This window comes from Antechinus flavipes, chromosome 1, assembly GCF_016432865.1.
Source record: "Antechinus flavipes isolate AdamAnt ecotype Samford, QLD, Australia chromosome 1, AdamAnt_v2, whole genome shotgun sequence".
NCBI classification, from domain to species: Eukaryota; Metazoa; Chordata; class Mammalia; order Dasyuromorphia; family Dasyuridae; genus Antechinus; species Antechinus flavipes.
In genome coordinates, this window is record NC_067398.1 from 703,501,499 (window position 1) to 703,515,893 (window position 14,395).

The following is a 14,395-nucleotide window of genomic DNA, read 5'->3' on the forward strand; positions in this document are numbered from 1 at the left end:
CTGAGAGATAGACAGAGACAGAGACAGAGAGACAGAAAAACAGTCTCCTCTTTAAGAATTAAACACAACACCCCACATTCCAATTAAGGTCTGACCAAGGCAACAAGATCTGACCAATAAACTAGGAGCAGGCCTCAAGGCCACTGAATCAATGGCAGTAGTGTTGGCTCCTCGACCTTTCAGTCCATAAACAATAAGGGGACAGGACAATTATCTGAAGGAGATTTACAGGTGTCTTTTTGCCAGAACCAGAGACAGGACTCTGTTGCATTGTTTTACCTGAATCTGAGCCACCGTCCTGGGGTGTGAGTAGCACTAGCATAGCAGAACTTATGGCCACAGGGAAGGAGAGACCCTTATTAGAGTTCCAGGGCTAAAAGAGTGCCTCTATCTGGAGAGACTTAACATGAACTGATGCTAAATGAAGTGAGCAGAACCAAGAGATTATGGTACATGGCAACAACAAGATTATATGATGATCAATTCTGATGGAAGTGGCTCTCTTCAACAATGAGATGATTCAAAGCAGTTCCAATGATCTTGTGATGAAGAAAGCCATCTACACCCAGAGAGAGGACTGTGGGGACTGAGTGTGGATTACAACATAGTATTTTCACTCTTTTTGTTGTTGTTTGCTTGCATTTTGTTTTCTTTCTCATTTTTTCCCTTTTTGATTTGATTCTTCTTGTGCAGCATGATAATTGTGAAAATTAGTATAGAAGAACTGCATTTGCTTAACATAAATTGGATTGTTCACCATCCAGGGGAGGGGAAAAGAGAGAGGGGAAATTGGAGCACAAGGTTTAGCGATGGTGAATGTTGAAAATTATCTATGCATATGTTTTGAAAATAAAAAGCTTTAATAAAAAAGAACATCTCTAATGATTCACAAACAAGTACACAGTATAGGACAATAGTGAGCATACCTTGGAAGAGCAAAAATCTTCCAGATCTCCAGAATTATTTTGAAAACAATTGTACAAAAAATGAAGCTTGGGTCAGTACCCCTCCACTTTGGGACAGAGGTAAAAAGGTAAAAAGAGGTAAAAGTCAAGAAATAGGCTAGAAAATGAGCAAACAATAGAAAGAAAAGTCTGAACACAGAAAGTTACTATGATGACAAGGGAGATCAAAACAAACTTATAAGAAGACAACAAAATCAAAATTCCTATATTCAAAGTCTCAAAAAATGGTCTCAGGCCATGGAAAGGCTCAAAAAATATTTAAAATCAAATAAGTAATGTAGAAGAAAAAATAGGAAGAGAAATGAGAATAATTCAAAAAAATCATTAAAAAAAGAGTCAACAGTTTGGTGGAGGCACAAAAAAAAACTGAAGAAAATAACATCTTAAAAATAAAATAGGATAAATTGTATAGGACATACAAATATCCAATTAAAATAACAATGCCTTAAAAAGGAGAATTTGCCAAATGGAAAAAAATACCAAAAAAAATCACTTAAGAAAAAAACACCTTAAAAAGTAGAATTGGCAAGATGGGAAAGAAGGTAAAAAAATTCACTGAAAAACAGTAATTCCTTAAAAGTTGCGGTAAAGCAAGTAGAAGCTACTGACTTTATGAAACATTAAGAAACAAACAAAATAAAAAAAAATAGAAGAAAATGTGAAATATCTTATTGGAAAAAAAAAACGATCTGGAAAATAGACCCAGGAGAGATAATTTAAGAATTATTAGACTACTTGAAAGTCATGAAGAGCATCTAGACATCATCTTTCAATAAATTATCAAGGAAAACTACCCTGGTATTGTAGAACCAGAGAATAAAATAGAAATTGAAAAAAATTCACTGATCACCAACTGAAAGAGATCCCAAAATATAAACTCCCAGAAATATCATAGTCAAATTTTAGACCTCCCAGTTCAAGGAGAAAATATTGCAAGCAGCTAAAAGGAAAACAATTCAAATATTGTGGAGCCAAGTCAGGCTCACACAAGATTTCGTAGCTTTTACATTAAAAGAATGGAGAGCTTGGAAAATTATTTTCTTCAGGGCAAAAGAGCTAGGGTTATAAGCAAGAATCACCTACCCAGAAAAATTGATTATGATCCTGAGGGGAGGGGAGGGAGGAATGTAATTTCAATGAAATAGAGGACTTTCAAGCATAATTTTTTGATTAAAAAAAACAGAAATGAATAAAAATTTCACTTTCAAATACAAGATGCAAAAGTAAAAAGGTAAACAAGAAAAGAGAAACCATAAGATATCTGATAAGGTTAAGCTGTTTATATTTCTACATGGGAAAATGATATTTATAACTCCTAAAATTTTTCCCAGTATGAGAACAGGGAAAAGGAATATACATAAACAGAAAACAGAGATATGAATTAAGTATGATGGTATGGTTATCTTAAAAATAAAATTAAGGGATGAGAAAGAAAAATGTAACAGGAGACGGGGAAATAAATTGAGAGTATGGGACAAATTATCTGACATGAAAGAAGCTTTAACAGTGGAAGGAGAGATGGGAGAAGAAGGGAAGGAGGCACATGAACCTTATTCTAGTCGAAATTGACTCAAATAGGAAATGATATGCATACTCAGTTGAGTATAGAAATCTATTTTACCACACAGGAAGGTAGGAAGGGAAGGGGATAGAAGAAGGGAAGGAGATGGAAGAAAGGAAGGCAGTTTGAGAGAAGTAAAAGCCAGAAGCAAAATATTTGATAATGGACAGGCTAAATGAAGAAAGCATAAGCTTAACAGAGAGGGAAATTCATAGTTGATAATCACTACTATGAACAAAATACTTTTACAGTGAATTTCTCTGATAAAGACTTCATTTCTCATTTAGAAAACTGAGTCAAATTTATAGAAGTAAAAGCCATTCCTCAATTAATAAATGCTCAAAGGATATGAACAGACCATTTTCAGACAAAGTAATCAAAGCTATTTATAGTCATATAAAAACTGTTCTAAATCACTATTGATGAGAAAAATGAAATTAAAACAACACTAAGCTACCAGCTCACACCTGTCAAATTGGCTAATGTGACAAAAAAGGAAAATGACAAATGTTGGAGGGGATGTGGGAAAATAAAAAACACTAATATACTATTAATGAAGTTTTATGTTGATTCAACAGTTCTGGATAGCAATTTGGAACTATGAACAAAAGACTTTAAAGCCCTGCACACCCTTTGACCAAGCAATATCACTATTAGCTCTGTGTCCCAAAGAGATTTTTTAAAAAAGAAAAGAATCTATGAGTACAAAAATATTTATAGCAGCTCTTTTAGTGGTGGCAAAGAATTGGAAATTGAGTGAATATCTATTAACTGAGGAATAGCTGAACAAGTTGTTGTATATCATTGTGATAGAATACTATTGTGTTTAAGAAATAATGAACAGGATACTTCCAGAAAGAAATAAACAGAATTAGAAGAACATTGTACAAAGTTAACAGCAATATTGTGTGATGATCTACCATGAATACCTTAGCTATTCTCATTAATACAATGATTCAAGACAAGTCTGCAGAACTTATGATGAAAGATGCTGTCTGTCTCTAGAGAAAGAATTGGTAGATCCCGAATGCAGAACAAAAATCATTTTTCTTTACTTTGTTTATTTTTCTTGGAGTTTTTTGTCTGTATTTTCTTTCACAGAACGTCTTACATGATGTATATTTTGCACGAAGACATATGTATAATCTATGTCAAATCGCTTCCCTTCTCAATGAAAGGAGGAGAAAAAAGAAGAGAATCTGGAACTCAAAATTTGAAAAAAATTGTTAAATTGTTTTTATATGTAATTGGAAAAAATAAAATATTAAACAAGGTAAAAAAACTCTTGATCAGAAAATTCATATATGAGCAGGTCAATGAATGTTTTATACCATTCATTGCTCTAAGTCTGCCAGCAGGATACTAGGTAGCAATTACTTATGCAGCAGCAGCAGCAGCAAACAAGTACTCAGGTATAATCACAAAAATTAGTTTCCCTTTTCCAACTACAAATCTATGGGAAACATTTCTTCATATGCTTCAACCAAAACAACATATCATAACATATCTATGAGATTCAAGCCACTCTTCCACAAATTTTGTGGGAATTTATTTTTAAAAATGTGTTATTTATGTTAGAGTCCATCATTCTTTTTAAAGAATTAACAAATATTCTAAAATTTTATCAACTTTAATTTCTAATATAGCAAATATTAATAGTTATAATCCACATGAACCACAGGTCCTTGGGACCTTCAAGACTTTTTGGGTACCAAAAATTCTGAGATCAAAAATTTTAAGAGTTGTTGGACTACTCCAATCCCTTCATTTGCTAGAAGAGGAAACTTAGGCCCAGAGAGAATAAATCATTTGTCCAAAGTCTTAGGTCCTAGATCTAGAACTGGAAAAAATTGGTCTGGAGGCCATCCAGTTCAACTCCCTCGTTTTATAGATGAGGAAACTGAAATGATGGAGGAATGGTAATGGCCTAAGGTAGCACAATTAGTATCAAAGACAGGATTTAAACTCAGAATCAATTCTCTTCCCAATCCATCTGTGGAAGAAATTGGGGGTTGGGGGAGAATGCAAATTCTGTGAATTTAAGGAAAACATCTCCTTGGGGAGAAAAAAGTAACCTTAGAGAGATGAGAAACAAAGCTAGAGCATTCTATAAATAAAGACCTTCAGACTAGCAGGGACAGGGTAAGTCTGAACTGGTAGACCTGAAGATTTCTACTAGCTCAGAGATTTTTCTGTGCAAACAGGACATCCTGGTGAGATTAGCTTTACAGAGAAAACTATCTCACTGGAACAGACCTAGTCTTGATCTACTCCTAGGACTCTAAGGTTAACACTTTCTCAAATTGCCTGGCATACTGTCCCTATTCCTCATCCTCCCAAATAAAAAAGTGGCTAAACAGGTTCACTTGATAGGCTGACTGAATTTTCCTTTTTGCCATGTAATACCTTCCCAAGAGTATGTAAAAACTCGCTATATGAAAGTATCTCCAGATAGTCAGGGCCACTGCTATCCATTTGGCAAATGTTCAGTAGTCAATGCTAATTAAACTTTTAGGTTCTAATCTTGCTTCTTGGCTTACTGAACTCCAGTCAAATGGATCTAGGTGGGAGGAATTACTCTTCTAGAAAGTCTTAGGAGACAGGTGGGGAATATCCAATCCATGAGCCATATTAGTCCCATTGCTAATTATAACAACCTCTCACTGCTTGAATTTTATAAGTTGACAATTTTGTATGGTCTGTGAATGATATTACAAATATCCAAATGGTCCTTGGAAGAAAAAAAAGTTGTCCACTCCTATTTTAGGACTTCTGGGTTAAAAGATTCCCAAATGCATCTCATAGAGTTTGAATCTTTGATAGAGACGCTAGGAGTTTCCAGGCATTTGGGAGGTTGAATTTTCCCTTCTGGCGCAGATTTGGAATACACTGAAAGGGTCCAGAACGTCTCAAGGTTTCCCTCTGCTGGGTGTATGCTGGAATTTCAACTTAAGGTCCCAGAAGATTCTTCTGACAGGAAAAAAAAAAAAGTATTTTATATCACTCCTTGTAATTGGTTTGAGTTGGGGGAAAGAGAAAGATGTCTCCTATAAGTCACATTCATTTTTGGCAGAGAGATTTGAGATTGATCTTTGCTTCTCACTTTAACATCAGTAAGACACATCAGCAAAAAGAAAAGGGTAAAAAAAAAACTTGTCATTCCTATCATTTCATTTTGAAAACTACTTGGCCACTAGCAAGATCAGTCTGTGCCTTGAAGCAACTTTGTGTGACAAGAGATCCCAGAAGGAGGAGTCAGTGATCTGGGGAAAGGCCGCTCCTAAGTAGCCTTCCAGTAGCAAATCCCTCCCATTCCAACCAGCTCGGGAAAAACATTAGCAAAAAGAGGGGGGAGATGGGAAAGAAGCTTTTCCCCAAAGGATAGTATGTTTGAAAAATATAAACAAGATGCAATGATTTGGAGAAATGTCTAGCTGACAAATCCATGAAAGATTGTTTACTCTTGAGGATTAGATCTGAACTCTTCCTCTGATACTTATTAGCTGTATATATAGGCAAGTCACTTCCCAAGCCACTCCTTCCTACTTCTTTATCTCTAAGATTGGAGTAGATGGTCTCTGAGGTCAGTCCATGTCTATTATCTTATTGATCAATGTGGGAATCATGGGGAGAAGAGAAAATAAACCTCAATTAATCAAGCTTTCTTTTCTTTCCCGCTAAATCTGCTATTCCAAACTCAGTGAATAGAGGTAGAAAGTTGTTGCAGGGAATCATGGGTTAGTTTGGGTTTGAAGATATATATATATATATTTGTACATATTCTTATGTACTTATACATGCTATCATCCCCATTAATAATGATAGTGATGATAACAGTAATGATAATAATAATAGTGGATGGATGGGTGGATGGATAGACAGACAGACAGACAGGATAAATACATAAACAAACAGGACAGAGAGACAGACAGACAAACAGCATAGAGAGATATGTAAATAGCATTTAGAGATAAAAAATAGAAACAGGGAAGAAAGAAAGGAGAAAGAAAAGAAAGAAAAAAGGAAAGAAAAGAAAGAGAGAAAAAGAAGAGAGGGAAGGATAGAAGGAAGGAAAGAAGGAAGGAAGAAGGAAGGAAGAAAGGAAGGAAGGAAGGAAGGAAGGAAGGAAGGAAGGAAGGAAGGAAGGAAGGAAGGAAGGAAGGAAGAAAGGAAGAAAGGAAGGAAGGAAGGAAGGAAGGAAGAAAAAGAAAGATAAATGGGACAGGTGATAGAAGAGGGAGGGAGGGTGGGAAAGAGAGAGAGAGAGAGAGAGAGAGAGAGAGAGAGAGATCCTACAGGATCCAGTGCCACCTCTCTACATGACCTTTCTTGATTTTCCAAAATTATTAGCACTACCTCCCATTTTTTTGTTAATTTCCATTGTATAACCTTTATATTTATGTGTGTAAAGACTATTTCTATTTAGTAGATTTTTTATTACAGCTTTTTATTTTTCAAAACATATGCATAGATAATTCTTCAACAGTTGCTTCTATATTCCAGTTCCTCCCTTCTCCCACCCCCTTCCCCAAGATGGCAAGTAGTCCAATATATATTAAACACGGTAGAATAATATTCCATAACATTCATGTACCATGACTTATTCAGCCATTCTCCAATTGATGGGCATCCATTCAATTTTCAGTTCTAGCCACTACAAAAAGGGCTGCCATGAACATTTTTGCACATAGGGGACCCTTTCCCTCTTTTAAGATCTCTCTAGAATATAAGCTCAGTGAAAACACTGCTGGGTCAAAGGGTATGCACAGTTTGATAACTTTGTATGCATAGTTCCAAATTGCTCTTCAGAATGTTGGTGGAATTATGAATGGATCCAACCAATGTATTAGTGTCCCACATCCCCTCCAATATTCATCATTATCTTTTCCTATCATCTTAGCCAATCTGAGAGGTGTATACTGATATCTCCGAATTGTCTTAATTTGCATTTCTCTGATCAATAATGATTTAGACCACCTTTTCATATGACTAGAAATTTCTTCATTTGAAAATTGTCTGTTCATATTCTTTGACCATTTATCAATTGGAGAATGGCTTAAATTCTTATAAATTTGGGTCAATTCTCTATATATTTTGGAAATGAGGCCTTTATAAGAACCCTTGAATATAAAATGTTTTTTCCAGTTTATTGCTTCCCTTCTAATCTTGTCTGCATTAGTTTTGTTTGTACAAAAACTTTTTAACTTAATATAATCAAAATTATCTATTTTGTGATCAATAATGACAACCAGTTCTTCTTTGGTCACAAATTTCTTCCTCCTCCACAGATCTGAGAAGTAAATTATCCTATGTTCTTCTAATTTGTTTATAGTATCATTCTTTATGTCTAGATCATGAACCCATTTCAACCTTATCTTGCTATACTGTGTTAGGTATGGATCAATGCCTACTTTCTACCATACTAGTTTCCAATTTTCCCAGCAGTTTTTGTCAGATAGTGAGTTCTTATCCCAAAAGCCCCTGGGGTCTTTGGGTTGTCAAACACGAAATTATTATAGTCATTGACTATTTTGTCCTGTGAACCTAACTTATTCCACTGATCAACTACTCTCTTTCTTAACCAAAATCAACAAAGTTTTGTTGACTGCTGCTTTATAATATAGTTTTAGATCTGGTAAAGCTAAGCCATCTTCATTTGCATTTTTTATTAATTCTGTTGAGGTTTTTGACCTTTTGTTCTTCCAGTTGAGTTCTGTTATTATTTTCTCTAGGTCTGTAAAATAATTTCTTGGGAGTTTAATTGGTATAGCACTAAGTAAATATATTAATTATGGCAATATTGTCACTTTATCATATTCATTCGACCTATTCAAGAACATTTGATATTTTTCCAATTGTTTAGATCTGATTTAGTTTTGTAATTGTGTTCATATACTTCCTGACTTTTCCTTGGCAGAGAGATTTCCTAATATTTTATACTATTGAGAGCTATTTTAAATGGAATTTGTCTTTGTATCTTTTGCTGTTGGATTTTGTTGGTGATGTATAAAACTTCTGATGACTTATGTAGATTTATTTTGTATCCTGCAACTTTGCTAAAATTGTGGGTTGTTTCTAATAGTTTTTAGTTGATTCGCTTGGGTTCCCTATGTATAACATCATATCATCTGCAAAGAGTGATAATTTGGTTTCCTTATTACCTACTCTAATTCCTTTAATCTCTTTTTCTTCTCTTGTTATCAAAGAATTGCCAAATATTTCTAATACAATATTAAATAGTAATGGGGATAGTGGGCAACCTTGCCCACTTGATCTTATTGGGAATGGTTCTAGTTTATCCCTATTACATATGATGCTAGTGGTTTTAAGTACATGCAACTGATTATTTTAAGGAAAAGTCCCTTTATTCCTATATTTTCTAGGTTTTTTAATAGGAATGGATGTTGGAGTTTATCAAATGCTTTTTTCTGCATCTATTGAGATAATCATATGGTTTTTGCTAGTGTGGTTATTAACATAGTTAATTATGCTAATAGTTTTCCTAATATTGAACCAGTCCTGCATTCTTGGTATAAATCCTACTTGGTCATAGTGTATTATCCTGGGGATGATGTTCTGTAATCTTTTTACTAATATTTTGTTTAAGATTTTTGCATCTATATTCACTAGGGAAATTGAGTTATAATTTTCTTTCTCTGTTTTCATCCTACTGGTTTAGCTATCAGTACCATGTCTGTGTCATAAAAGGAACTTAGCAGTAGTACTTCTTTCCCTATTTTTTCAAATACTTTGTATAGTATTGGAATAATGTTTGGTAGAATTCACATGTAAATCAATCTGGCCCTAGAGCTTTTTTCTTAGGGAGTTGATAAATAGCTTGTTCTATTTCTTTTTCTAAAATGGGACTATTTAAGTAATTTATTTTCTCTTCTGTTAATCTGGGCAATCTATATTTTATAGGTATTCCTCCATTTCACTTGGGTTATCAAATTTATTGGCATAAAGTTGAGCACAATAACTCCTAATTATTACTCTAATTTCCTCTTCATTTGTGGAAAGTATCTCCCTTTTCATTTTTGAGACTAACAATTTGATTTCCCTCCTTGCTTTTTTCTAATCAAATTAATTAAAGGTTTATCTATTTTGTTTTTTTTTTCATAAAACCAACCCTTAATTTTATTTATTGATTCAATAGTTTTTTTTTATTTTCAATTTTAATAATCTCCCCTTTTATTTTTAGAATTTCAAGTTTGATATTTAATTAGGGGTTTTAATTTGCTTTTTCTTCAAGGTTTTTTAATTTGCAAGCCCAATTCTTTGATCTTCTCATTCTCTATTTCATACTAGTATGCATCTAGAGATATAAAATTTCCCCTTATTACTGTTCTGGCTGTAACCCACAAATTCTGGCATGTTGTCTCATTATTGTCATTCTCTTGAATGAAATTATTGATTGTGTCTATGATTTGCTGTTTCATTCATTCATTCTTTAGAATTAGATTATTTAGTTTCCAATTGATTTTTGGTCTATTGTCCCCTGGCCTTTTACTGAATGTAATTTTTATTGCATCATGATCTGGAAAAAACTGCATTTACTATTTCTGCCTTTCTGAATTTGATTTTGAGGTCTTTATGCCCTAATATTTGGTCATTTTTTTGTACAGGTTCCATGAACTGCCAAGAAAAAAGTGTATTCCTTTCTGTCTCCATTCAATTTTCTCCAAAGATTTATCATACCTACCTCTTCTTGTATTCTATTTACCTCGTTAACTTCTTTCTTATTTATTTTGTTGTTCGATTTATGTAGTTCTGAGAGAGCAAGGTTGAGATCCCCCACTATTATATTTTTGCTATTTATTTCATCTTGCAGCTCTCTTAATTTCTCCTCTAGGAATTTCCATGCTATACCACTTGGTGCATATATGTTTAGTATTGATATTTCTTCATTATCTATGGTACCCTTAAGCAAGATATAGTTTTCTTCCTTATCTCTTTTAATTAGATCTATTTTTGCTTTTGTTTGATCTGAGATCATGATAGCTATCCTTGCTTTTTTTTTTACTTCACCTTAAACATATTTAAGAGATTTTCAAAAGGAGTTAGTGTGGTTCAGTAGAAAGATCCCTGAACTTTCCTGCTGAATGAGGGAGTCTTGGACTTTGAGTTCAAATCCCAGCTCTGCCTTGCATTTATTGGCATATGCTTGGGCAAATCACTTCATCTTTCTGGGCCTTGGTTTCCCCATTTTCAAATGAGGTCATTAAAAGTAGATGGCCTCTGAGATCCTTTCCAAACTCTAGAGCTGAGAATTCTGTTACTTTAAGCCTTTGTTATCCCCTTCCTGATGACATGGTCTTCATCAAAAATAAAGAACAATCAACAACCTGTGAGTAGTAATAGCTGCCTCACTGGAGACCCAACAGGTCAGTTCCAACTGAGCAATATAGCTCCTTCCTTCCTCCTTTCCTTCTTTCCATCCTTCCTTCTTTTCCTCTTGTCTTTCTGTCTGTGTAGGGAATCATACCATTACTTGAGGTATCTCTACCCAAAGGAATATTAATCTTGAGCACTAAAATCTAGGTGTTTGTAGAATAGATTTCTTTTTATGAACAAGGCCTTAAACCCAAATCACCCTGGCTCTCCTTGATCGGCCAACAAAAGGTCCCCAGCCCAAACCTCACTGGATTATTGTTTTGGTTCTGATGGCTCAGAATAAGTGTAAAACACTCACTGAAGATCTTTTCCTTCCAGATTGATTTTTAGTGGGTCAGAGGCCATTATTTGTCTCATTTCTACCTACCCTTAATCAATGAATGGATGTCTCAGACAATCTGACACCTGAGAAAGGCCTTATCTTAAAAAGACCAAGATCTCCCCCTGCATCCAGGCTCCTTCCCTATGGTCCTGATCTATATCTTGCCACTGGACACAGAAGGCTCCAAAGTAGAAAGTAAAGCTAGCGACTTCGCCCAGCCCTCTCTCACTTAAATCCAATTCAAATCCAATTCACTTGCAAGTCATGAATCACCTTCCTGACCTCATGGTCCTCTTTGAGAATGCAGGATAATCAACAGCACCTTGAACATATTAGGGTATTTGTATTTTCTAAATGAAATCGAATAAAAACATGATAGGTGATTCTTGTTTTCTTGTCTCCATTCCTCTCCTCTTTTTCCTTTATCACTTGAGATGATTCTTATATTCCTCTTCTCACTTCAATCCTGAGGTAATTTATGTAACAATACCAAATGATTATTACACCATGCATCACTAAAACAGCCCGAGGCAAAAACTCTCTCTCCCTTGAATCAAGGAAATAACAGAATCTCAGAGTTCAAAGGGATCTGAAAAGGAGGTTGAAGACCTCCTAAAAGGGGAATCTGAGGCAGCTCATTTCACTTTGGGACAATTTTTATATTAAGCAATTTTCCCTGATGTCCAGTCCAAAATCATGTTTTCAACTACCACCTACTGCTCCTGCTTTAAAGGACTAAACAAAATAAGCCTAATCTCTCTTTCACATGATAGCCTTTCAAGTATTTGGGGACAGCTATTATCTATTTCCACTTAAAGCCTTCCCTTCTCTAAACCAAATATCCTCAGATTCTCCCATGACTTATATTCAAGACCCTTCGCCATTGTGACTTTTTTCCTCTGATGCTCTCCAAATTTATCAGCGATCCTACATCCTAGAATCCAAAACCCATCATAATATTCCAACTATCCTCTGATTATTGGTGAATACAACAGGACTAAGGCGTCTGAATATTATTCTTCTCTTAGTGAAACAGAAGATCCCATTGGTTTTGTTGGTGGTCACACTATACCATATTGACTTATCTTGAGCTCACAATCTACTAATCTTTTTTTCAGACATAATTGCTAGGTAACTCTTTCTTTCCCATCTCATATTTTTGAGGTTGGTTTCTTGAACCCAAATGTAAGAATTTACATTTATTCCTATTCAATTACATCTTATTCAATTCATCCCATTGTTCTTGCCATCACAAACTTTTTGAATCTTGACATCCTGCAGGGTAGCAATCCCTCCAAAATGTGTGTCCTCTGCAAACATTCCATCTATGCCTTCATTGAAACTTCTAATAAATACATGACTTATACCTAGATTCCACCTGAGAATGCCAACGATAGTACACAGGAATCCTAGAGACCCAGATGGATTGGATACCCCCAATAGACATCAACAATTACTATCCTGGCATTTCAAGTCTGACAATGACACTTTGAACAAACTTTTTTGCCTCTGCTTCCATTCCAATTCCTCCTCTCCTTCTGCTTCTACTCTGTACATATATACAGGGCAAACATAGCTTCATCTCACCTTGGGGTTTTAAGGCAGAGAAGAAAAAGGAATCAATAGCATAATAGACCTGCTCAAAAAAACCTACCGTGGCCTCTGTCCTTAGAGGTAGGAAAAAGGGAACCACTTCAGGGCCCTGGCTCACCTGCCATGTGGACGTTCCGGAGGCAGGAGAGGGAGGCATTGAGACGGGCGCACTCCTCTGGGTTGGCTCCGTATTTCTCGACTGTTTCACACACCTGCTCATCGGTCATCTCCAGAAGCTGTTCAAGACTCAGCTGACCTGGCGTGATTTCCTTGAGAGCAAAGAGAGAACACCAGTAAAATAGACTATAAATTTGTGGATTACAGGGATCATAGTTTACACTTTTCTTATAAAGAGCTCTAACTAGGAATCTTCATGCTCAGGAGAGGCAAGCATTAGGAACCATAACCAGGAAAAGACAGAATGATTATTGCTGGACAAGTGGAAGTAGGACAGGGCCAGGAAAAAGTTGACTAGGGGTTTGCCACTGAGAATAAAAAGAAGTCCATTTGACAACTTAATAGTTTTAAACGTTCTTGCTAAGTGTTATTTCTAAACTTTGAAGGATTCCAAATGCCCTCTAGAATCAGAACCCTGGGGGGAAAGCCCCAGTCATCATAACTTAGTTGTTGAGTTCAGCTCCTGGATCATCCAAAGAGTTGGTACAGGGCTTAGTGTGAAGTAGATAATTGATGAATATTTATTAATTTAAGACCACCTTCCACATAATAATAATAATAATAATAACTTGTATTTATTTAGTCCTTTAAAATTTGCAAAGTACTTTGTCCATGTTATCTTATTTGATCTCACAACACCCATTTGAGGTAGATATTATTATCACTGAATTTACCCAATTCTAGAAAAATCTCTATCTTAAGGTAGAGATTGTGTTTTTGCCTTTCTTTGTATTCTATCCACTCAGCACAATGTCTAGCACATAGCATGCATTTAATAAATACTTGTTGCATGTAAAGGTGTGTAAAGATGATGGAGAGATTGCATCAATCAATCAAATCATACCAGCCCACTTTAATTTTCATGAGCTACAGTAAGAGAAAATCATCTCCAACATTTTGGGCTACTTCTAGAATCCTAAGGGGAGATGTATCTGTTGCCCTCTGGGAAACTGATCTTCCAATGCAAATAGAAGTTGGGAGAGTAGCTCCAAAGCCTATGCTTGCTACACCTGGATAGTGGCAATGTTGTATACTTGAAATAGGACTTGATTTGGAGACCAAGCGCTTGCATTTGAATATTAGCTCTGTCCCTAAATAACTCACACAGACTTGGACGAGTCACTTAATATCTGTGGGCCTCAATTTTCTCTTTAAAAAAATCAGGGGTTGGACTTGACAACCTCTATGGTCCTCCTTAATTCTATGATTGTCATCTGTATGATGAAATGAGAAAAAGATCAAGCCATTGGAACAGTAGAAGGTAAGACTGGCAAATATCTCATAAAAGACAGAGGTCCCCATGCCTATAAATAAGGGAAGAGATGGAACCATAGGATCACAAATTTAGAGGAAACTTCAAAGATCATAACATCCAATTCCCTA

The 14,395-nt window shown here is 35.3% G+C and overlaps 1 protein-coding gene across 1 annotated transcript in view; it reads right to left on the reverse strand.

Annotated features, from left to right (window-relative positions):
• Positions 1 to 14,395, reverse strand: part of KSR2 (kinase suppressor of ras 2) — a 562,622-nt gene that overhangs the window by 426,346 nt on the left and 121,881 nt on the right. The window contains 1 exon segment of the mRNA XM_051972874.1: positions 12,954 to 13,104. Within this exon segment, the coding sequence (XP_051828834.1) occupies positions 12,954 to 13,104 (151 nt within the window).